The 25499-nt window shown below is 38.7% G+C and overlaps 2 protein-coding genes across 2 annotated transcripts; one reads left to right on the top strand and one right to left on the bottom strand.

Moving 5' to 3' along the window:
* The first annotated feature begins 13990 nt into the window (after positions 1-13990).
* On the top strand, positions 13991-17339 carry LOC115688915 (uncharacterized protein ycf23-like). The gene is made up of 9 exons (XM_030614872.2): positions 13991-14382; positions 14487-14552; positions 15298-15372; positions 15721-15783; positions 15905-15964; positions 16390-16479; positions 16570-16677; positions 16847-16969; positions 17150-17339. The coding sequence occupies exons 1-9, from the start codon at positions 14206-14208 to the stop codon at positions 17276-17278; spliced, it is 891 nt and encodes a 296-aa protein (XP_030470732.1). The 5' UTR covers positions 13991-14205; the 3' UTR covers positions 17279-17339.
* Positions 17340-18191: 852 nt separating this feature from the next.
* LOC115688916 (high mobility group B protein 14) lies at positions 18192-25028 on the bottom strand. The gene is made up of 6 exons (XM_030614873.2): positions 24793-25028; positions 24432-24620; positions 21475-21532; positions 21318-21362; positions 18612-18692; positions 18192-18527 (listed from the first exon to the last, which is right to left on the bottom strand). The coding sequence occupies exons 1-6, from the start codon at positions 24864-24866 to the stop codon at positions 18480-18482; spliced, it is 495 nt and encodes a 164-aa protein (XP_030470733.1). The 5' UTR covers positions 24867-25028; the 3' UTR covers positions 18192-18479.
* Between the last annotated feature and the right edge of the window lie 471 nt (positions 25029-25499).

Genomic DNA, 25499 nt, shown 5'->3' on the forward strand with positions numbered 1-25499 from the left:
GTTTTAATCATTATTTTAAGAACTGAATTATTTAATAATAAGCGTGCTTAACAAGTGCTTTTGGGGCACTCTTCATCACGACCCATCATAAAATTAAAGTCATGCATTATGACCTATAGACACATTCCAATACCCTGAACTACTTTAAATCATATCCATTGGATTCAAGCCGGTGGATTCAATCACAATGCCATCTTCAAGAACCAGCCGACCAAGTTCTAGTGTCGACGACACATTCACAGCACATTTCACTTTCAATTTATTCCCCTTTGAATTGATGGAGAATGTGTTGAATTTTGAATTTGAAACTTTGGTCTATTCCTCTTTTCCTTTCCTTTCGGTAAAGATTCCACGTAAGTAGAGTTGGAGATTCTTATTCATCAATCGAAATATCTTCGAACTATTCGACGTGCCACCTTCCACACCCTCAATTCCAAACTCCATCTCCTCACTCACAACTGTAAAATGAAGTTTCGAACGTGCCCGCTTTTATCTGTGCTTTTCGATTCATTTTCAAATTAGGATACTCTTGCTTTTTACGTCTTTCAAAAAGCTGTGGAAATGCTCAAGTTCACACATTTGGGCCAGTGAGTTGTCACAGATATTGCTAGGAATCAAATATGGAAAAGGCATTTAAAGGAAGAAAAAAAAGGGGGTTTATTCTCCTGTACTCTATTGTTTTTTTCTTCGATAAAATATCTCCCGATTAAAAACCGTATAGACAAAATCTTTCGTTTAATGTTCACGATGAAGACCGTGTTTTCCTTTATCCTCTTTGGAGGAAGCTTCATCCTATTATATTCATTAAATCATAATGAAGACCGTGTTTACCTTATCCTCGTTGGAAGAAACTTCCTCCAATTATATATCAAATCTGTGGGTGACAAGTACGAGCATCACCCATTTTGCATTTTAGTAAAATTTGCATGTAAATGGTGCATATAATTCCACCAATTAGAGATATGGCGGGAAAAAAATTTCCTTCAATTAAAGATGGAGGAATGCAATCCTTTCGATACTGACATGTCTCCATCCAATTCGATTTTAGAATCAAAGCAAAACTACGGGTTTATAAGGAATTATTTCTTTATGCAAATATTCTTGACACAAAAAAAGATATGTGATTATTCCCATATTAGGTAACTACTAATAACTGTTTGATCAGCTAAGTAACTACTTATATGTTTAATATCTTAATTTCAAGAGTGCTTGCATAAAAAAAAATATTAAATTATCCGTGCACCTGCGCGCGTCTGTATGTGTATTTATAAATATTTTTACTAATTAATATTTTTATTATACATGAATGATTTCGAATGGATGGGATGTATGTATTCAAACTGAAAACGGAGATTATGTTCTCGAAAATCTTGAGAAAGTAGATGAGAATGAGATGACCTTTTTCTTCCCTTTTCCGCTAATTATTTTACACAAAAGGGTATGCCTTTTTACTCTATATATATAAAGAAGCATTTTTGGGGGAATGGGTAAACGGCAAAGGTCAATTTACTAATTTACCAATAAAATAATTAGATAAAACCAGAAGAAAGGGGGAGAAAGTCGTATTGTATTGGATTTGACCGAGACTAAACGAGACTAATTGTGAAGATTAAGAACTAATAAAAAAGCTTTCGAGCTGCGGTCACCATCACACGTGCTTTCCCTGCAATTCGTGGAACTCGAGAAACAAAGCTATTTAGGCTTTGTCTTTTTGTATAATTGGCAAACGAAATACGAAACCCTAACGAAATACTATATTATAATTATTTGTTCCTTACATAGGCATATATACAAGTTAGGTGATCCCTAATTTGAGAAAAGAATATATTAATTTGGAGCCCTCATCATGTGTTGGTACATTTAAATTAAGTTTTGGATGACAATCACAAAATCTAATCTATATTGCAAAAGTATTATAACATAACTAACGACATGCATTCACAGAGTCTACCCCAATTTAACAGTAAAATGCGACAACATTAATCGATATCATCGATGATATGTATTGATGTGTAAAAATTGAATTTTGAGCCAAATTGGATTACAAAATGAGAATATGACATAGGTGTCGAGAATATATTGAGGATGATATGTATAAATTTTGCCAAATTGAAGGAATTGACACCATATTACTATTTAGTATATTGTAAATTCACTTGAATCGATATGTATAGATTGAATTTTGAGCCCAATTGGATTACAAAATGAGAGTATGACATGGGTGTTGAGAATGGATTGAGGATGACCATGGTTTCTTTCTTGCACTTCACAACATACGCGCTCTAGAATTTTGGATCAAATCGAATCCAATCATGAGATATGATTTGAGAATAGATTGATATCGACAACTAGGGTTTCTTGCATCACCACCCTCGATTATTTCTAGACAATATTTTCATATTTCCTCTTCGTAGTTCTTTTGGCTTTTGTCGAGAAAAGCATCACGGCAGTCAATCGATTATTCCGTCGTTCATCCACTTTCTTCGCCATCGCTCTCCCCCTTTCTCCCTTTCTCTCTCACCCCTCTCCTTCGAAACATTCTCATCCGGATCAACGCTAAAAAAATCGCGTGACCCGACGGCTCTGACCGCCCAAGACCCGTATACGAGATCCCACGTTAATTTCGAATCACGCGACACAGATGCATGTCCAAACAAAAACAAAAACACAAAAAAAAAAACTATCTCGTGTCCCCGTCCGTTTCATTTTCCTAACCTATTGCACAAGACCCTAACCCGACATGGAAGTCCATACCATCACTTCTCTAGAGAGAGAGGTAGTTAGTTGCTGCTCCACTCCACAAGCAAGTGAAAACATGTCACCAAGAAGCAAAACCAACCTTCTTTTTAGGAAAAAAATCACCAAAAACCCCAAATTTTGCCACCTGTGACACATTTATCCCGAACTTTTTTTTGTGATACAAAAAACCCCAAACTTTACTATTTGTGACACATTTATCCCAATGCATTTAGTCCATGGGCATTTTCGTCTTTTTTACTTTTTCTTTTTTTTTTCCTTTCCGGCGAGGGGGGCCCTCGCCGGCGTCGAGCGAGGGCCGCCCTCGCCTGCATTTAGTCCATGGGCATTTTCGTCTTTTTTGCTTTTTCTTTTTTTTTTCCTTTCCTGCGAGGGGGGCCCTCGCCGGCGTCGGGCGAGAGTCGCCCTCGCCTGGGCGAGGGTCGCCCTCGCCTGGGCGAGCGAGGGCGGCCCGAGCCCGCGTCGGGCGAGGGCGGCCCGAGCCCGCGTCGGGCGAGGGTCGACCTCGCCTAAGTCGGGCGAGGGCCCCCCTCGTCGGATCCGGCGAGGGCCCCCCTCGTCGGAAAGGAAGAAAAAAAGAAAAAGAAAAAGAAAAAGAAAAAGCAAAAAAGGCGAAAATGCCCATGGACTAAATGCATTTGGGTAAATGTGTCACAAATAATAAAGTTTGGGGTTTTTGGTATCATAAAAAAAAACTCGGGGTAAATGTGTCACAGGTGACAAAGTTTGGGGTTTTTGGTGATTTTTTCCCTTCTTTTTATAAAAAAGAAAATTGAGTTTTTGTCCCCTGTTTTTTTTTAATTGAGTTACTTTTTCAAAAAAAAATTTGTAATTTAATAATTTTTTCCTCCTCTCCGACCAAAAAAATTGAATTAAATAATTTTTTCCCCGTCTTTTCTAGAGAGAGAGAGGGAGGGGCCCAGACGCGCCCCGTGACAGCTCACAAGCCCACGTCCCCACGTAAACACACACCCCTCCCCCCCAACCCCAACATCCTCAGACCCAATCACGACGCGGTTGTGACTTGCGAGTCTCATTCCCATTCTCTCCCTCTCCCTACCGTGAAATTACCCAGATGCCCCCGCTCGGCCCACGAAATCCCCACCATGCCCCCCCGCGAATCGATCCGTGCTCTGTAAGCAAGCAAAAAAAAAGAAATTCCAAAAGAGCCGATGGTATTCCCCCACCCTGTTCCTTCCACCCCCCCCCCCCCCCCCCCCGTTATAACCAACCCCCCACGCCATCCACCCTCTCTCCATCACCGAACCAGTAGAGAGAGAGAGAGAGAGAGAGAGAGAGAGAGAGGGAGGGAGGGAGGGAGAGGAACGAGAAACCCATTTCGCTGCTAGCGTCGGCGTTTCGAGATTCGGGAGGGATTTCGAGGCGAAATGAGGGAGGAGGAAATGGCGGCGGCGTCGGCTGAGGCGGCGGGGGAGGAGAAGGAGGAGAAGAGGAGGAGGAGGAGGAGGAGGTGGTGGAGGTGGGGGCTGGGATCGATGGGGAGGGCGGCGAGGAGGGACCGGGCGGCGTCGTGGTGGGCGAGGGTGAAGTTCCTGGGGAGCGCCTTCCGGTGGAAGCGGGTCAACATCCAGCTCTCCTTCTTCGACGACGTGGTCTTCAAGCTGGTGTCCATCCTCGAGGCCATCGTCCTCGTCTCCACCCTCTGCTTCTTCTACCTCTTCTGCGGCTGCCACTTTTGAACCTTCCTCGTTTCTTTCCCTTTTTTTTTTTTTTTTTTTTTTTTGGGGTGGGGGGGGGGGGGGGGGGGTGAGGAGGGTGTTCTTGCTGTATGCATGCGCGCATGTATAGCTTGATTAGAACTTCCTATTTGCACACACAGAGAGAGAGAGATGGTCGGCTATGGTTTGGCCATGGAGGATTGGAATCTGGTGCTGTATCGATGAATGCGAGCCGTGATGACGATGGTGGTGATGGGTTGGTGTTCGTGATCGCTGGGGAAAATGTAAATAGGAAAAGCTTCGAGAGCTTCAAGTCGTTGACTCTCTCCCTCTCTCTCTCTCTCTGTATCTCTGTTTCTGAGCAGCTTCCCTACTGCTGATCAATGGCTACCGAGTTTCTAATTGATCATCTGCAGATTTTCGTGGCGCGATGAGTTCGATTTTTGTTAATTCTCACGCGATTTCAAGTCGCGGGTCATGTTCAACTTTCAATAATATTTCGTTTAATCCGTCGATTTAGCACTAATTCACTGCATTTCCCGATAAGTGGTCGGAGGTTTTTAGCGGCGTAATCCGTTAAATTGATCACCGGATTAAGGAGAGTTAATCACACCCTTGTCTTGTGCCCGACCGCGTCATCTTCTTTGATGTAACAGAGGATGTATGTATGTATGTTGTAGAGCTTTCCTGTCAAGTTCTTCGACCAAAATTTGCCTGACGAGGTCAAAGTTCAAGTTTGACTTTGTGGCGTGCGATGATTCCAAAACCGCCGGTCTTCAAAGCGCTGGGGAAGGACGCGAATGGTACTTAGGCGTCGCATCCGAGGGAGGATGCATCTCCATGGCCACGGTTTTGAAATTTGTCTAATTTTTTTTTTTTTTACTTTTTATATGTAGCTAATCTCGTATCTGACATGTGTACAGCGTGTAGGCTCGTCGAACGGGTAGGTTGATTTGAAAATAGTCCGATACAAATTGACACATTTCACCCGTTTTGATAAATTTCCATACAATACAAATCTAATTACTCATACCCGACTCAATCCATACTCAACTCATACCCGATCCAACCCGATTCATATTACTAAAACACTTCCATATTTAATCTAATCTAAGAAGCTCATACTTAAACTGAGGTGAGAGCGCGGAGCGAGAAAGCTCGAGATTGAGTGATAACGAGAGAGAGTAAAGAGAGTCACAGAAGTGAGTTGGGTGTAAGTAAATTGTGAATCCATTTAACACCCATATGATCTATTTACCAAATATAACTAACATATATAATAACTCAGCCCATCAAATATGGGTTAAGAAATGGGTTTATGACCCATTTTGACAGTTTAATAATGCACACAAAGAATTTCATATGCATAATTAAGACATTATTAAGAATGAAATGGTAATTTGAGTTACTCTCATACCACCCATTTCCAAATTTCAAGTGGGTGTCGTCGCTCATTTTGACCAGGCATTACATTTTAAAAGAGAGAACTAGACATGTAGCCTTCTATTTCGTTTGTTGTGTATGCAGCACATCGCCATGAGAATAACATCTCACTATCGACCATTTAATTTAAAAGGAAAATGTAAAAGAAAATGTCCCTCGAACACTTGTTAAAATATGTAATTCTTTTCACTTTAAAAGTGTCTTGAAAAGTGTTATTTTCGCTTTTAATTTACTTAACTAGTGCTTTGAAACGCTTATTAACAAAACCCAATTTTAAAATTCCAAAAACAACAGGACCAAATTAAAATTTCGGGAAATCCAGTTTATCATTATTTTGTTCGCTAGTTATCGTCACTAGGGATAATTGATTCCTAGATGGGTCGGCTTCCGGCCTAGAACCAAGAATGAACATTTGACTCCCGGATCGAAATTTTGGAATCAAGAACCGAATTGATTGTTTCTTGGATTGCCGATCTCCATCCACTTGGGAACCGGCTCACTTTTTGTTTTGTGTAAAAAACTGGATTCGTATGATAAAATATAAAAGTAATAAAACTTTAACACACAAAAATTAAGTGATTATGTTGTTGTTTCTTGATACGAAGATCATGGTTCGATTTTTGATGGAAAATATCGTAAAAAATTTAAATTTTTGTGATCAACAAACGAAATTTATTTATTTTCTATTTAATGATTATCGAGGAAGTGGGATCCATTTCCCAAGAATCTTGAAAATACTCTCAAAATCATATGGTGTAGGCTGATAGCAATTTGTAGTCAACGGACCAAAAAACAATGTGATTATTTATAGGGGACCTTGGCTCCGTAGGCCTACAATAAATAAATAAATAAAGAGGGACAGCAGGAGCTGAACAAAGCAAACAAAGGAAGGGAAAAGGCCAGACAATAATGACAACCAACGAAAGACATCCCTCATTCCTATGAAAAATAAAATAAAAAAACAAAAAAAGATATGCTTCATCATCATTTGTCAGAGAATCTAAAGATTCTTCCCTTGCGTGTTTCAGGAGTAAAATTTAGGGAATTTTCTTGGTGCCAATTCTTTTTTTTATTTTAATCATAACGACGCGTCGTAATATGATACGATACATTTAAAGCCGTTCGTAAAAATTATAAAAGCCGTTGGATTCAAAGAAGCCATTTGAAATAAGTCGATCAAAGTCATATTGCAATATGGCCAAAAAATTAAGTCAACTTATCTTAAAAGTATCCTATTGATTTTGTTGGTGATTAGCATTATTCGATTAGCAGTTCGACTTCCCATTTAATATGTTCAATTATTTTGTTCTTATACGATTATTGAAGTCGTTTTGTGTAATTTCAGTTCGAAATTCTAATTGAGAAAAATTCTAAGTCAGGAAATTGACTGTAGACATGCGACTTCTGTAGATACAATATTCTAAATAAGCTTTACACTTTGGCCCCCGTATAGGGCTCATTCAATCTTATACTTTGTTTTGGTACAATGCTAGGCGTACTATTTATTGATGAAACCTTAATCATAATCATCGCATTTTGATTTGAAGCCTAATGAAAATGTGGACTAACAGCCAGCTATTGATTAATATGTGATATGTTGTGTAAGTTTCTGTAGTTAATATTATTGGTGGTCTCATTAGTAGTAATTGTATGAAATTTGCATTTAGTTAGTAAATATTGTAAGAGTTGAGGCGGACCCTCAACGTTGATATCTCCCCGTCTAAGGAGAAATCCCTATTAATGTTAATGTGGATTTTGTGTCATGTCAGATGGGAAGACTTTCTATATAACCTATTTGTAATTAAAATGAAAAAGCATTGTCTAATAAATTTTGAGTTGAAGTTGTAATTGAAAGTTTTAAAAGTCAAGGAGATGGCTCTTGACTTTTTTAAAGAGTAGTCTCGTATAGTGGTGTTAAGTGGGTCGGGCCAACCTAGGCACCACACAACCCGTTTGTTAGTGGGCTAGGGCAAGACGGCCCAAATTGACTTGTTGGGTAGGGTCGACCCCGACCTATGGTTAGTAGCCTGTTAGGATGTACTTGTGAGTCGTGTTTAATAAATCTCACATCGAAAAATTGGTGTGTTGTAAATCAGTTAATATATCCTAGTTGATCCACAACTCGATGGCTTAAGTTTTTGAGTGAAAGTATGTCTAATTAAATATATTAACAGGCTTGAACTTAGGTTCCCTCTTTGTGATCTGCCCGGGCGAAATGTATCGGGCTTCTGCTATGTTTCCATAACATAGTCGTTGGTAAAAAAATAAAGGTACACCTTGGCACAGCTCGACTCGAAGCATAGGTGGTCATGCCCAAGTACAACTTGCTCACAAATAGGTTGAGCTAGCATGGACCGCTATAGTGCTAGGCATGATGATCCACACGCCAGGCCGTACCGGACCAACTCATTTAGAATTGGGTTAATCCATAAAAAAAGCCTAAACTTTGTCTCGTGAGATACTAATACCTCAATTTTTTTTTCTTCACCACTATCCCAAACTCGTAGTGTAACGACTCAATCTGATGAGGGCGGGGAATGGTCACCGAGGTCAGAAGGGCATGGACAATGAGCAACTCATGACAGGCTTCTAGGATGGCGAAGGGAGTATAAATAAATCGAAATATGCACCAAACAGGGAAAGAGCGATTCTGAGATATATATGTGAAAGCTAAAATTAACTCACGGAAGCTCCTTTTGACATAATGACAATGCTTAACTTTGAAACTCCAAAGTTAAGCGTGCTCCCAGCGTGCTCATGTGGGAGCACTACCAAGATGAATGACCTCTCAGGAAGGTGCCCCCCTTGTACGCCATCGGATTGAAATGCATGCCATATGCTTGATGGAATTCCTGAATGATGTCAATATGTGTTTGTGTTTTAACCTTATTAGGATTCTCTTCTTTGCTTAATTTGTTCATTTGTTTTAGTCACTTAAGCTATACTTAGGCTCTATTTGTTCTCATGTATATGTGTGCATGTTTCTTGCTAGTTGGTTCTTTGTTGAGTCTGAGATGATTTGCTTTAGTGTAGAAATGCGTTTATTTCTTTGGAGCAAAGTATAAACGTGAGAGGAAGAATTCATATAGTTTCTGGAATTGATTGTGAAAAATGGTGGGGACTTAACGTGGTCTGAGAAAATGGCAATGTTGTATCTCCAATTAGGTGTGGTTTTGGTGAAGTTTCGAGCCATTGATATCAAATATTTGTAAATCGTGCATGTTCTGTTTTTGTTGCATTGATAGCTTAAGGAAATTCATAAAAAAGTGATAGTGATCTAATGCTCCCATTGTATTAGAAAGATACAGTGATGTTAACTGGATCTAAGATTCATATGAGATAAAATCCACTAATGGACATGTGTGCCCATTTGTGGAGGTGTTATAACTTGAAAATAAGACAAAGAAAATTGTGGAGGAAATGACAATCTTGCTTAACCAAAAATCGACTTGGTTGAAGCAGATGATTTTGATGACGGAATTATTACGACCATTTCCCAAGCCAATTTTGTGGCTAATGCGAAAGAATGTATGGTAGACTCGTGGTACTAGGCATATATGTAAAAACATAATATTTTATCCTCCTACACTCTAGGAGGGGAAGGAGAATTAAATATTTATCTCGATGATTCAAGAACTACTCAATTTCTTGGGAACGAGAATTAAATCAACTGTCTATGCATTTTTGATTGCCAAGTGGTTATAGCCACTGCAAAGTGACAATAATCATTGAAAAAAACGAAACTTTTACCGGTAAAAGGAGACACATCCAGTTGAGACGTGATGTGGTAAAGCAATTGCTTAAAAATGGAATTATGCCGATTGATTATATGAAGTCAAAAGTGGATTCGGTAGATACTCAGACTATATATCGAGGGGAATGAGACTTAAACCAATTGAAGAAAATCAATAATGATGATAACCCAACATATGTGATTATCAATCCCATAAATTATGTTCATATAGGTAATAACCAGTTACTTGTTGATTTAGTGATGCACTATTAAAAATTTCCGTCCCTTCTATGGTGAGAATAGTACAAGACTACAATGAAAAGAGGCTGAACTAAGCTCTTCATGAATTCTATATCCATTATTGATGGTGTATTAACTGACAAATACACTTGATGAATTCCAATAGTAATGGCTGGGAAAATGTAAATAGGAAAGCTTCAAGAGCTTCAAATCTTTGACTCTCTCTCTATCTCTTCGCAGTTACTAGCCGATGAATGACTACTGAGTTTCTAATGATCATTTAGCAGACTTTTATGGCACCATGAGTTCAATTTTGTTAATTTATGCGATTCTAAGTCGCGGGTCATATTCAACTTCCAATAATATTTCGTTAACTCGCTTAATCGTTCGATTTCATAAGCTATTCTCACTAATTACAACATTTCCCAATAAATTAATAATGCATGAACACGTTTTTTTGTGAAGCGTAGGTAGGATCAACCCTTCTGGAGAGTCCTCATGGCTTCACAAGAGGCTGGAGGTTTTTAGCAACATAATCTGTAATTAATCACTGGATTAAGGAAAGTAAATCACACTCTTGTCTGTGCCCGACCACGTCATCTTTTGTAACAGAGCACGTCCTGAGCTGCTGGAGTTTAACCAAATTTTCTGACAAAGTCAAAATACAAGTTTGAATTTGGGACTTTGATGATTCCCAAACCGCCGCTCAATAGGCTCGGGAAAGGACGCGAATGATACGTAGTTGTCATTTCCGAGCCCGTGGTTTTGAAATTTGTCTAATTTCTTTTCCTTTTAATATACATTTTCAATTTCGCATTTTATCTATTTATGTGACATAGGTATAGGTACAGCGCGTGCGGAAGATTTAGTATGTATAATTTGAATTTCATTAAGTATAAAATGGTAACTTGAGTTAGGCTCATCTCACGCATTTCGAAATTCGAATTTTGGTATCGTCATTCATCTGGTCAGGTATAAGTAATTTATATAAAAGAGAAAATCGGATGTGTGGTCTTCTATTTCCTTAGTTGTATATGCATAACATCACCCTCAAGAGTACCCATCACTATCTACCATTTAATTTAAAACGAGAATGTCAAGAAATGTCCCTTAAGCACTTGTTAAGCCCATATTAAATGTGTTTCAGAAAGTTACTGTTTAAAAGAAGTGACTTTCGTAAAGTATGTAATTCTTTCATTTTAAAGTGTCTCAAAATGTGTTGTTTTTTTTCTTTTAGTAGACTTCTCTAGTGCCATTTGTTAACAAAATCCAATTTAAAATTCCAAAGAAAGTTACGCCAAATTCGTATTATAAAATTTCCGGAATCCACTTTTTGATATCCTTCTCTTGCCGGTTATCATGTCCAGTGATATATCCATTACTAAAACACTTGAAATTACCGTGCTTGATTTTGTATGTGCTTTAGGTCTTCGTAATCACCACATGGCCGAGTCGTGTATGCTTCTTTATTTTACTTTTAGTAGACTTCTTTATTTTTTTTGGCTATGGCCTGGTCACTGGCTACGGCCAGTAAAATATTTTTTTATTAATAATATTTTAATAAAAATAATTTTATCGAAATTTTTATTTTTATTTTTTTTCCCTATGGCCTGGTCGCTGGCCATGGCCGGTAAATTTTTTTTTATTAATAATATATTTTTTATTTTTTTAGCCATGACTGGTAAATTTTTTTTTATTAATAATATTTTTTTATTAAAATATTTTAATCTCGCCAAATACGGCGAGGGTGGCCCTCGCGCCGGACATTAGAAGCTACATTAAAAACCAAGAAAAAGAAGAAGAAAAAAAAAACTGATTCTCATTTTTGTTCCCAGAATCAAGAAGCTACTTTTTTTTTTTTTATTCTTGATTCTGCTCCAAAACTGATTCTAGGCACAAATTTGCAAGAATTTGTGCCCAGAATTAAAAAATTAAACAAACGGATTTCTATTCCCAAACTGATTCTGGGAACAAAAGAACAGAATCAAACATTATTTGGTAAGTTGGCATGCGCAGTCTTAGAGACTTTACAATCAACGGACAATACTCATCTATTTTTATCCTATGGTTATTGAGGAATCAGGATTCATTTTCCAAACATTCTTGCAACACCCTCAAAATCATATGGTGTAAGGCTGATTGCAATTTGTAGTCAACGGACTAAAACAAGCTGAACAAAGCAAACAAAGGAACGGAAAGAGCCAGACAATAATGACAACCAACGAAAGACATCCCTCATTCCTATGAAAAAACAAAAGACATGCGTCGGCATCATTAGTCAGAGAATCTGAAGATTCTTCCTTTGCGTGTTTATGGAGTAAAAATTAGAGAATTTAATTTTGGTATCAAATTTTTGGCTTTTCACGTTTGATCTTAATCGTAACGATACGTCATAATATTGTATGCATGTTTAAGATATTGTTAAAAGTGTATGTGAAAATTACAAAAACAGTCGGATTCACAACAACGACTTTAAAAAAAAATTAATTGAAGTCATATTGTAGTTTGGTCAAAGAAAAGTAGGTCAACTCATCTTAAGATTATTCTAATGATTTTGTTGGTGATTAGCATTATTCTATTAGCTGTTCAACTTCCCCATGTGATATGTTCAACCATTTAGCACAGGCCTATACTTTTGTCTGAATCGATCTTTTTGGCAATTGCCGCCTAAAATTTCCCTCAGTTGATGGGTTACACAATCAAATAACGTGACTTTTTCTTTTGGTCAAAAAAATAATTTGACTCCAATCGAAGTAAATTATACTTTTGGTATTTGTTATTTTGCCACACTTCGCATTTTATTTCTGTACTTTGTTTTTTGCGATTTCAATTCTCGTACCGTTCTTATACGATTATTGAAGTCTTTCTGTGCAATTTCAATTCGAAATTCTAATCGAGAAAAATTCTAAGCCAGAATATCGATTGTGAACAAGCGACCTCTGTAATTCGAGTATCGATTAATACGTGATACATTGACGGATGTACCAGTTTGAGATTTTATTCTCTGTTTGTCACCAATGCACCAATTTGTGATTAATTGTGGTATTAATCAAATTTAACGGAAATTAACAGAGGGTAAATTTATCACAAACATATCAGTTTGGGGTTTTTGGTAGTTAGAAAATTAGTTTTGGGTAAATTTGTTACAGGTGTATCGATTTGGGGTTTTTCGTGATATTAACTTCTTTTTTTAAAGAGTAGTCCTATAATAGTGGTGTCAAGTGGGTTGGGCCAACCTGGGCACCGCACAACTCATTTATCAGTGGCCCGGGGCGGCCTAAATTGACTTGTTGGATCGGGCCGACAACAACCCGTGATTAGTAGCTGTTGGCCATAAAAAAAAAGGATACGCTTTGGCAGAGCATGACTCGAAGCACAAAGGTGGTCATGCCCAAGTACAACCCGCTCCACATATAGGTTGGGCTAGCATGAACTGCTATAGTTCCAGGCATGTCGAGCCACACGCCGGGCCGTACCGGACCAACTCATTTAAAATTAGGTTAATCCCATAAAAAACCTAAATTTTGTCCCGTGAGATACTAATACCTTAAACTTTTTTTTACTTCACCAGTATCCAAAACTCGTAGAGTGACCGAAAAATTTCCTGTCCATTATAGGCATTTGATATCTTAAACGGCGCAGTCCACCTATGCCATAACGTCATATTTTTAACCGTAATTAGGGTTGGAATTGTCAAGAAAAGGTATTTTTTGGATTGCCGATATAAATTTGAGTGTATTGGTAAGATGAAAAATAGTTTCAGATATCCGGGTTTCACGAAGATAAGTTCAGAGTCTATGATGGGATTTTCCTTTGAAATTTACATGGACATATTCGAGCTAAGCATCCGTTCTAGGGGGGTTGACACATCCCTTGGATCATAGGATCCGAAAACTTGAGAAAACACCACCAAAAGAGAGATAATGAAGTCAGACCGGATTAAAAATGAGAGAAATTAGAGTTTGGGAGAAAAACTGTCCGTTTTCGATGAAGTGTTTATGCAGAGCGAGAGGCATGCTCCTTCACTTTAGGAGCATAATGCCTAGAGGAATGTTTGTTCAATTCAAGTAAATCCTTACGTTGTTGAATGCAAAGTACCTTATAATTCTCGAAATAGGAAACAAAGATCTGCCAAAAGTACAAACCGCCCCCCCTTGGAGCAAATAGGATGGAGGTGAGGATGGACCCGAGCCAAAATATCTGAAGACGCTTTCTGGGAAAACGATGCAAAGCAAGCTGTCACCACCTCCTAACCCTCCTTATCCAAGACCCCCCCATTAGAGAACACATTGCATAGTGAGAGGTGAGGAGACGGGAACAGAAAAACAGACGTACTCATCAATCTGCACGCCGATGTCTTCTCCATCTCAATCTCTCCTGAAGCCAAACCAGAACCCTCTTCTGGGTTCGGTTCTTTCTTCAAAACCATGGTCGCCATCCAGAAGAAGAGCTTCTTTGACAACCAGGGCAATCCTATCAAATTCCAGAGAATTAGCCTTGAAGGGTTTCCATGAGAGGAGAGCCCTTAAGGTGATGACAGGAGAAACGCCCACTTGCATCTTTAGCTATAGATTTGACTTTCTCTTGGGGTTTTTTATTTTGTGCAGAACAATTGGTTGATGGTTTTGTTGCAGATTATTTCAGGTTTGCAAAATTTTGACGGAGAGAATGTTTCTTCTGTGATTACTGCTGCTGATAAGGTTGGTTATGGCTTTTTTCAATCTGCACCATGTTCTCTGGTTTACACACGTGCCACTCCAATGTTTTATGAGAAGACATGAGTCCTGCCTTTGAGATTTTCATTTTATGGGTTGTTTTCTTCACGTTTGTCACTGGAGTGAATACGCAACAAAATGACTTTAACTGCATTTCCCTTGATTAATTCAAGTTCAAAGTTTTTTCTGGTAGCATTACTCAATGTGAATGACTCTCAATTTTTTGAGGAAGAGGACGTTAGAGGTTGCAGAAAGTGTTGAAGCCAAATTGACAAACCACTCCCATGTCAGGGAGCTTTTGTTCTAAATGTTACAACTCTCAAGGAAACCTATATTTCCCAAACAAAGCATATTAATTTTTTTTATGGTGAGAATCCCACTTAAGGCCAGTATACCCAAAGCCCATGAACTTTTTCGTAACATCATGCGACAAATAAGACACGAGCCAAATCCCGAGAGAGCAGCCTAAAGATGGGATGGTTTTGCTCTCGATAGAGTTGGTTGGATATTAGACTTAATCCAAATGCAAATATCGAGTTCAATTGGCTTTGTTATCTGTGTAGCTGTCATTCAGACAATTAGCCTATCGAATGTTTTTTCTGCTGCTCGGGAAAAAGAAAATGAATTTTTTTGTTACTAACTAGAGAATGTTGTTTTCATGTGCTTGTGCATTTTGTGTATTCATATTGGCTATGGTCCGACTGATCACCATGTCCGACCTACAATGCAGGGAGGAGCAACTCATGTTGACATAGCTTGTAATCCTGAGCTAGTGAGGCTAGCCATTGCCTTGACTTCTCTTCCAGTGAGCATTCTTGTTCAAAGTTCTTTTGCGTCCTCTTCGAGTTTTGCTTCTCAAGATGAGCAATGTTCACGTTCATATTTCTGTCTCTTGATATTATAAAAGATGATAGCGCAATCATCTTGTAATAGCTAATGATGAAGCTTTGAGAGTAGCATTTGAAAGAATGCATACCTCAATGTTTAGTATCGACTACAGTAAATGTTCATCACAAGATTGAATTTTGAACTTTGTCCATATTGCAAAGTTCATTGCTGAACAATGTTTGGATGAAGGCAATTTTCTGAGAGCTTGTTTGATTTTGAGTGTTTAGGAAATATTTTTCTTATTTAATTGCATCTCCTCTTTCAGGTATGCGTTTCTTCAGTGGATCCAGCAGCGTTTGTGGCTGCAGTTGAAGCGGGAGCGCTTATGGTTTGACTTATCCTTCCTTGATCTTCCCACTTCTACTACTCAATTAAGGAATAAAAGATCGATTAGTTTCTTGCAGATGAAATATTCACTTAGAATGAGAAAATGTTGCTCTCTGATGCAGGTTGAAATTGGAAACTATGATTCCTTCTATGAGACGGGTGTGGTTTTCTCTCCAGATCAGGTGGTTGAGCTTGTGATACTGCAATCTTTTTCTCAGTTCTAAATTATGTGGCCATCTCTCTAGTAAATGATGTATGAAACATATCTGGCCAAAGATGGCTGAAAATCCTTTAGCTGGGAGCTAACAATTTTGCAAATTTAGGAAAAAAAAAGTAGGGCCTCAGCAATAATGATTTCCAGGATGCGCATTTTCACATAATGGAGGAACGATAAAGATTATGCGGCGATCCATGGACCTCTTTTCTTATAAAAGAGTGAAAAATAGGAAATAAGAAAATACTGGCATGGCATCGTGTTCTTTTTATTTCATTAAAGATTCTCGTTATTTCTAGTCCCAGGAGTAAGTGACAGTTTTTACGGAGGCAGAGAAAAGTTAGAAAAGGTCTTCATGATTTTATGTCTCATGTTGTCAAATGCTCTTTGCAGATTCTAGATTTAACTAAAGAGACTAGGAGGATCCTGCCTTTCGTGCCATTGTCCGTGACCGTGCCTCACACACTAAGCCTACCCGATCAGGTTTGTAAGCATCCCTTTTGTTTCTTCAGATTGGAAATTCATGTCCATCCACAATGTCGAGTAGGTAACGATTTTGAACAAACCAAACAGGTGAAGCTTGCTGAGTTGCTGGAACAAGAAGGTGCTGACATAATCCAGACGGAAGGAGGGAAGTGTTCTAATCCTTCTGCATCCGGAGTTCTCGGCTTGATTGAGAAGGTAAATTTCAGAAGCTTTAACCATTATCATGTGTCAACGCCTTCAATAGCATGTTTGATAAGTAGATCCCAATTCGTTAGGATGTTTTGGTGATGGTCTGTTTAATTTTGGTTTCACGGCTTCACACCACGAGATATTAAATCTGCTTTCCGTTATATCATGATTTTAGGCGACGCCTACATTAGCTTCAGCATATTCTATCTCAAGAGCTGTCAAGATTCCCGTGATGTGTTCGTCGGGTCTCAGCGTGGTTACGGCTCCCATGGCCATCACTGCCGGTGCTGCGGGAGTGGTATGCCAATCTATACTCTCATTCCACTCTTTAATTAATGACTCCGTGAGATGCTTCAACTTTTATTTTCCCCTTAAATGTTCTCTGTAATTGCTAAAATAAAAAAGAGGACACCTTCGGTTTTCTTGAGTTCTTAGAAGTCAGTGTGCTCAGATTTTGAAGTCATTCGAAAAATTGCAGGGTGTTGGATCAGCAATCAACAAGCTTAATGACGTGGTTGCGATGATAGCCGAGGTCAAGAACATAGCAGATTCGTTGAAATTGCCGAGCCGATGTGATGTGTGGAAAGAGAGATCGTTGAACTTGTAATGAGCTTCATACAATTACATCGTATGGCAAGGAATAAGACGGTAAACCTTGTTCTGGTGCAGTTGCGTTCCTGTTATAACTCTTGCACAAGATGAACTCAAAATTGAATTACATGAACTAATAGAACCTCATCCACAGAGATAACCAAATAAAAAGTTTTGGTAGAGAAGGTGGCTACTCATATTGAGGGAATCACCACCACCAAGTCATAAAGAAAATCTAAAGAAAAAGCCTAGCACAGATCAAGATCATCAATTCAAAGCCATATCTACCAATTCACAACCTTCCAAGGGATTACAAAAGGGCTGATGATACGATAAGAGTCATTGACACAAGATGATACAGTAGTTCAAAGGACAACAAGCAAAAAGGCAACATCTCGGGAGCCCATTCCTACATCCACAATCCAATTCCTCATTCTCTAAATTCTGAGCTTCAATGGAACATTCTTTGACTATAGAGACTAATGCAGCACATTGGCTTGTACTTCTATGATCGTACTTATGCTGAAATTTTCATGATAAAGGAAAATATTTTACATTAAGGAAAACGATTAGTTATTATTTGTTTGGTGGTTTAAAAAAGGTGATTTCATTCTTGTCAGAAGGGAAAGTCGTTTTCCCTCAATAGGCTCAATAGGCTTGTCGTTTTTCAATTCATGGAAAACGTTTTCCAAAGATCAATTGATTTTCGAACATCCAAACACAGAAAAGTCAGAAAATAATTTTCCAAAAATAATTTTCCTTCAAACAAATGGACTCTTAATCTGCATTCCCAGCGACACACCCCAAACTGAATAGCTTGCAAACCCAACCATATTCGTAGCCTGCTAGACATTTACTTTAGTTCATTCAGTTATCAGCAAATTGTACAAAATTACATCAGAGGACACCTGAAAGTGAGTCGGCTCAAGTTTGACATAGTGCACAGGGTATTGCCTTCATTAATGATCGATAGCTACACCAATTGTGCAAGACTACATTGCACTCAACAAAAGAGGGGACAGAACATGAAGTCGAAGCATGCTAAGAAGTTTAGTTTTCCTACACATAGACATGAGAATCCAAAACTGCAATCGTCTCCAACTTCCAAAAACTAACTTGAGAATTGTCAAGTAAAGAGAATTCAAATCAAAGGGCTACTGAAATTACTAATCATATACAATGGGCAGATCAATTACTCGATATCATACAATCACATGCTATTTAAACTCAGAGTCGTCCTCAGTTTCCTCATCTTCACCGCTTTCCTGCAATTCGTACTCTCTTCTGAGAAATACTTCACAACACAACGGCAAGATATGATGAGCATACACAGATGAAGCAAACTATACCTTTCTCTTGATGTATTCTGCCATGGCCTTGTCAAATTCTCTCCTTTTCTCATTGGCTAAGTCATAATAGTGAACCTTTTCCTGTCAAATGTGATAAAAATCCATATGAAACTCTGGGTTAAAAAAAAGATGGATAGATTCATCCCCTGTGAGGGGGATCTGAATCATGGCTTGGAAAAAGCAAACAAGTGAGATGTAAGGTGATTAGCCAAAGTGCCAACCCAGAATCACCTGTCGAGGCGAAAAGTGCACATAGTGGATCATCAACCGCACGACAGATGAAATCAAGATGGGCTGATAATTGCCATCACAAGATGCTAAACTACAAGATAGGGGTCTGTCCTAGGACCAAGCACGATGACTTCAGCTATGCAAGCCTTAATCGGCAAATTCCATGAACATACTTCACGTCCAACGTCATTTTCTTTTCATGTCAGAGTTGAAAAGAGGATTCCTCTGTCCAACACTGTATGCATACTTTGTCTATTTAAATTTTCAGACTTCACTGTTATTTCCATCACCAAACTGGTCTTTAAAAAGAAAATGGCACTATAATTGGTGTATTCTGATCCACTTGCCTAAGTGAACGACCAATATGTCACTATATTCTTGTTCTTGCTTTTGTTTGCATCTCATTCACATTATAATTAATGAACACAATAAGGCCAAAAAGGAACAATCAACCTTGAAGCACTTTGTTATTAAACAATGGTAAGCTGCAATATAGGAAATTTTTCATATGTTAAGGGCTGTCCCTTACAGAAGAGTATGGAACACAGCCTGACAATAGGGGTGAGGGCAAAGCAAAGAAACAGAATGAATACTTGATTTGAAGATGGCAGTACTTTAATTTTGTTGATGCAACCTGAAGAACAGAACCTAATAAAAAAGAACCGAAAGACTACTAAACTACCGAAACAGAGAAAAAGAAACTAAGTGTGAGCGAATGATGGAAGGAGCGAAAGAGGAAACTAAGTGTGAGCGAATGATGGAAGGAGCGAAAGAGGACACAAGATGCTCAGGCAAATCCAGTAAAGAGGGTGGCCTCTATGAAAGACTATAATTGTCATCTAAACATGACAGCGTAAATCCGAAAAATACCATTATCCTAAAATAAAAATGCTACTCCACTCTAACAGGGTCAACATATTTGCTACATGAGAATCATCAGAAATCTCCCTACAACCAATTTTAAGTGTTTCATTGGGAAGATGAAAGGTATTTTACACACCGGTTTGTACCCACAATCTTCCTTCCCATAACAGGCAGTTCCAACTAAAAGCTGTAGTCTGGATCATAGTTGACTATTTCATCTTCACCTACATATAGCAACCCCGCCTGCTCTACACTACCAAAGTTAGCGTGAAAACCGAAACACCCATTTCAGAAAAGAAACAGAAGATACAGATCAATCACAATAAACATTGTCAACAGTAGACCTTGTTGGTTGGCAACAGAAATGATAATCCAGGTGTGATTTGCATTTTACAAAGTGTAATCAATTAAAAAACCTAAAATGAAACCATAATAACAAAAAGTGATCAATAGTAATGAATTTTGATCATGACAAACAATTTCAAAGAGACCCTAACCCTAAACTTTTCATTCAACAATAGACGACCTAGAGTACTCTCTCTCTCTCTCTCTCTCTCTCTCTCTCTCTCTCTCTCTCTCTCTCTCTCTCTCTCTCTCTCTCTCTCTCTCTCTCTCTCTCTCTCTCTCTCTCTTCTCTCTCTCTCTCTCTCTCTCTCTCTCTCTCTCTCTCTCTCTCTCTCTCTCTCTCTCTCTCTCTCTCTCTCTCTCTCTCTCTCTCTCTCTCTCTCTCTCTCTCTCTCTCTCTCTCTCTCTCTCTCTCTCTCTCTCTCTCTCTCTCTCTCTCTCTCTCTCTCTCTCTCTCTCTCTCTCTCTCTCTCTCTCTCTCTCTCTCTCTCTCTCTCTCTCTCTCTCTCTCTCTCTCATAAGTTCGAGATAGCAAGTTCTAGATCTTCACCGAAACCTCAGGAATCAGGTCTTCAAATTTCCTCCATTTTTAAACTGTCATTTTGTATCCACAGCACTTCTCTTTGAATTTCTTTTTTATTTCTATATTTCTTCTCTAGTAGTAATGCAGTAGAAAGGACTCCAAAATTGATTGCATCCTACCACTGCTCTTTCTTCTCCAGGTAGCAAGAAACTGCTGTGAGCTGCTGTATCTAAAAACTAGTAGGGGACCAGTGGGTGTCCTGGTCAGTCATAGTTTTCTTTAATCTGAGTTTCTTTGGAAATGGCAGTGGCTGGGTCTCCAGGCTAGCCTGTGACCTGCTACTGCCTGACCCCGCAGCTGACAGGTGGCAGTGGGAAGATGGATTTAGAAATGGTTCCAGAAACCTTCTTGTTCCATCTTCTTCTTCATTGTTTTTAGCCTATAGAATGCTCTCTAGAAGATTATTAAGGACATTAATTTCTATCAATAGAAAAAACATTTGTACTCAAAGCATCTAAAGCACATGCCAAACGTAGGATAGGACTAGATACTACATTAACCGACCTCATATCTGTTCTATTTCTGTAAACATCACTATGTATAGGAAACCCTCTTTTGTAGTTATTATATACTCTTCCATGAATAACATGACCAGGGAAACCATAAAGCAGCAATAAAGTAAACCCAGATTACGCACCATTTAAGAAAAGCCTGGTGAATTTAAAGGGATAGATATCACAAACCTCGTAAGTCATTGTCTTCCACTTCTCACCACAAGCCTTGCCAATCTAGAAGGAGAGAACAAATAATAACATGAATATATATGAAGTAATGCCAGAACATACAGGTAGCATCATATGCAAAGAATACCAACTACCAAGCCACTAATTGTGAGCGTACATCCCGCATTGACTTGACATCTGGGTTCCGCTCTTGATAATCCTTTCGAAAATCCTCCCTTGAAATGGAAATAACAGAACCACGTCATAACATTTCATTGTACAAAGGAATAAAATTTATGATCCCTTAAAAGTATGATGGTCCTAGAAAAACACAGAAAGAAGTATAACTCTGCTTACGATGCTCAAGTCAGAGTATTTAGTGATTATTCCCAAGGATTCATGTGCTGATGCAGAGAAAATGATTCCCAAAGAGGACTCAGGATTAAAACCAAAAGATAGATAGAACTGATAAGATGATATCATGACAAAAGTAGCTAAACACATGAACAGATAAGATTTCGCAGTTGTGGATCTTTGTCAAAGAATCACTGGAAACTCAAAGACTCCAACTTTAAGAAAATGCAACGCTCAACTTGATCCCGTTATTAAGACAGTAATGTAAGTATCAAACATGAAAACAGATAACTTTTACAGGCTCAAAGTCATTATCCTATTGAGGCTAGTTTTCAGTTTGGTGAGATAATTTGAGCTGGAGTCAGATCTGCATACTGTTACATTAAGTGGGTTTGAAATCAGAATTGTCCCATACCATCTCTCTAGCCTGACCACCCTCCGGAACTTTGCAAAGTAAGGCTGTTCGTCATCCATATTTGCAGGAGAGAAGCCTTCCAAACTCAGAATGCTTATCGTGTTAAGGTTCATACCACAACCTACAGCTTAACCCACTTCTAAGACTCTAATTAAGTACAATGGAGATTGTCCTCTTAATTACATTCGCATCAATTGTAGTCCCTTGAGTGCTCCTCAATCCTGTATGGAACTCTTTTGCCATGCCTTCAAATGAGGGTGTGAGAAAGAGACATTTGTAATAGCGTATTTAGTTCCATGGGCAGCTTCCAAATTACTTCTGCTATAAAATCATATTCACGATTTCTGTGAACGAGTTATTTCTGTTTACTAATAGCAGTGCAATACGGAGATAACTGTTGGCAGTATGAGAATTAATCTTGTCCTTGACATTTAACCAAACATTAAGTCCCAAAACATTCCGAAACCTGGTTGGGGGGCAATTTCAAACACGACATGGATACATGACTCGAACACTACGACGAAAAAATTAAGTAAATGAAACTTGAATCTGACACAAGAGACAAACACGATAAACATGATTCCCTTTTTATTTAAAAAAAATAATCTCCATCATACTGGAAACACTTTTAAGCTACTTTCATAATGATACAAACCATCTAGAAAAATTGACACAACAAGTACTGCTACCTTACTGTTGATGACTCACCACCTGTTATCTAAACCCTAGACCCTAGACCCTAGACCCTAGACCCGAGGAAGGTTAACTAATAATAATAGCAAAGAGGGCACTTGACAATGCACCTGCAGGCTAAAAAGGCAATTAACATAGTGGCATCTCCTTCTTTAGAGAAAGATGGGCCACCTATTCAAACCTCCGAACATAAAGGGGTGAAAAAAAGTGATACGGAAAACACCGGGCCATTATCTCCTTAACCAAAAAATAGAAATGAAAAATACACCTCCAAATTGTCCATCCTATTTGACTCTAGGAAATCCGGATCATTCCCTACAACCACCAGCAGTGACATAAGTGGCACTGGTAGACTAGCTAAATTTAGTAGACCCAAGTCGATTCACAAATCACAATTTGGTTTCGGTTATGAATTATGGTACCACCAAACCGCAAACAGAACAACTTATTTCACTAGACCGTCAACATCTTAAAAGCCCCTAATGGAAGGAACAAGTCAATTATAAGCCACCCAAGGAGGGACTTGACTCTCAAGTCTCAACCTCTAGAACAGTGTACATAACTACCTATGCATAGCTTCAAACCATGAGACCGATATTCAGTCTGACGATGTATGCTATACATATGTTTCTAAACAAATGTCACCAGAACCAACTCGAAGCACCATTTTCATCAATTCAACAGTTCAACACAGCCTAGTATCTGCAGAATACATATTTTCAATGTTCTCAAAACTGTGATATTCTATTGTCCATCCTTGAATACTATATTTCAAGCACTCTTGCTCTTAAATGCAAGATAATGATGTTTGAGACAACAAAGGATATAGGTCAATGTCCATTACACAAAACTATTCTAGGTGATGACAGATATGGCATTCACTTGCTATGGTGTACCTTCAAACTGTCAAAAGTTGCAAGAGTATATCTGCTGCAGTAAAGAGCACCAAAAGAAAAGGGAAAAAAAAACAAAAAAACTTCTATCTGCCAGAACTTAGTATGGAGACCTAGAGGCCTTCCGACTACTAACTATCACTCACTCAAAAAGACATCAATCAGTATGATGGAGGCATACTGCATGCAGGAGACAAAGCTATGTAGCAATTTAGACAAGCCACAAAATCCTAAAAACAACAAGAAAGAAAGAAAGAATTTATACATGACACGACCACAAGTATTAGAAACCCATTTCAATCATCAGGAAAAGGCTTTTCATATTTCAGACACATAAACTAGCTCCTTCCTGACAAAATCTTCTTCATCTTCTCTCTTCCACTACACCACATATCGCAAGTAATTGCACACCTAAAAGATCTACTACAATGCTCATGCAAAATAATCGTGCGTTAAATCGTTCATGAAAAATCCACAAAAACATCACTAGACAATTCCCGGTTAGACTTCTTGGTGGAATATAACGCAATGACATAATTCGACAGCTTATTTCACGCAGAAGCAACATCATTGACCAAAAGTCCAGAGATTACTCCGACGAATTCTAAAATTCCAAACGACCAGCAACATCTCTAGAACAAGTACAGACACAAGCAGGAGACAACACAACAGCAACCGAATTCGAGAACAAGCCAAGATTCCTAGTCCTAACAAATTGGGGGGCAAAAAAGAAAACACCAACCATCTATTAAACTGAGACAAACAAGTCGAAAAACTCACAAGAAGTAGAAAAAAGCAGTGGGCGGTTTCTTGGGCATCTTCGCGTCAAGCTTAACATTCTTCTTCCCTCTCGCCGTCTGGCCCTTCTTCACCGACTTGGGCCTCCACTCCTCCTCGCTCTCTCTGCTCAGCAGAGCCAACTGCTTCATCTTCTCACTCGATTTGACCCTCAACACCATCCTGCCTCTCCTGCGCATTCAACAAAACCAAGACGAGATTCTTTAGGCCCTACAAACGACACCCGCCATCGGAACGCTTCGCGGAACTCGCTCCTCGGGTCGAATTTGGATCATTCTCAAGTGGGTCGATTTCAAGAATCAAGAAAATCGAGATGGGGGAAGGAAAGGAAGCGATTACTCACTCGTTCGACGCCGCGTTGACGGCAGGAGAAGAAGAGACGGATTTCCCGCGGTTTGAGGATTTCTTGTGAGGCATTCTTGCGAGGGGCGACGCAGAGACTCCGCTCTGCTCGGCCTGAACTCAGGGTTGAGTGAGAATGGTGGCGAACTTTCAGGCCGCGACGACACAAACGAACGCCGACGGAAGGACCGTGGATGACGAAATGCCAAAACCGACCAACTATTTCTGTTTGTCGGTTGATTTCAGGCTAAAAGGTGTGTCTTTTAAGGTTGTCAAAATGTCTCGACCAAAAAGAGGTTGTCAAAATGTCAAAAGGAGGCACTCACTCATTCAATCCATTCATATATTTCGACCAAAATATATTTATATGACCAAAAAAATTATATTTATAAAAATTAATATCACGAAAAACTCCAAACTGATATACCTGAGACAAAATTTACCTTCTATTAATTTATATTAAATTTTAATATCAAATTGTTGAGTTGAATGACACATGATAGTTAACGAGTGTACTAGTTTTGGATTTTACCATTTCTATTTGTCACAGGTTTATCAATTTGTGATTTTTCGTTAAATTAATCTAATTTAACGATGGGTAAATTTATTACAAGTGTATCAGTTTTGGATTTTTCGTGGTTAAAAAATTAGTTTAGGATAAATTTGTTATAGGTGTACTAGTTTAGGATTTTTTGTGGTATTAACCCT

The sequence above is a fragment of the Syzygium oleosum genome, unplaced genomic scaffold (genome assembly GCF_021117445.2).
Source record: "Syzygium oleosum isolate NSW1041296 unplaced genomic scaffold, Sole_v2.1 Sole_v2.18, whole genome shotgun sequence".
NCBI lineage: Eukaryota > Viridiplantae > Streptophyta > Magnoliopsida > Myrtales > Myrtaceae > Syzygium > Syzygium oleosum.

Coding starts and splice junctions, on each gene's coding strand:
- LOC115688916 (XM_030614873.2), bottom strand. CDS start 24,866: ATGCCTCACAAGAAATCCTCAAACCGCGGGAAATCCGTCTCTTCTTCT. Junction 24,621..24,792: donor GTCAACGCGGCGTCGAACGA/GTGAGTAATCGC, acceptor TTGAATGCGCAG/GAGAGGCAGGATGGTGTTGA. Junction 18,693..21,317: donor GGAAGACAATGACTTACGAG/GTTTGTGATATC, acceptor CACATTTGACAG/GAAAAGGTTCACTATTATGA.
- LOC115688915 (XM_030614872.2), top strand. CDS start 14,206: ATGTCTTCTCCATCTCAATCTCTCCTGAAGCCAAACCAGAACCCTCTT. Junction 16,678..16,846: donor TTCTCGGCTTGATTGAGAAG/GTAAATTTCAGA, acceptor TCATGATTTTAG/GCGACGCCTACATTAGCTTC. Junction 16,970..17,149: donor CTGCCGGTGCTGCGGGAGTG/GTATGCCAATCT, acceptor GAAAAATTGCAG/GGTGTTGGATCAGCAATCAA.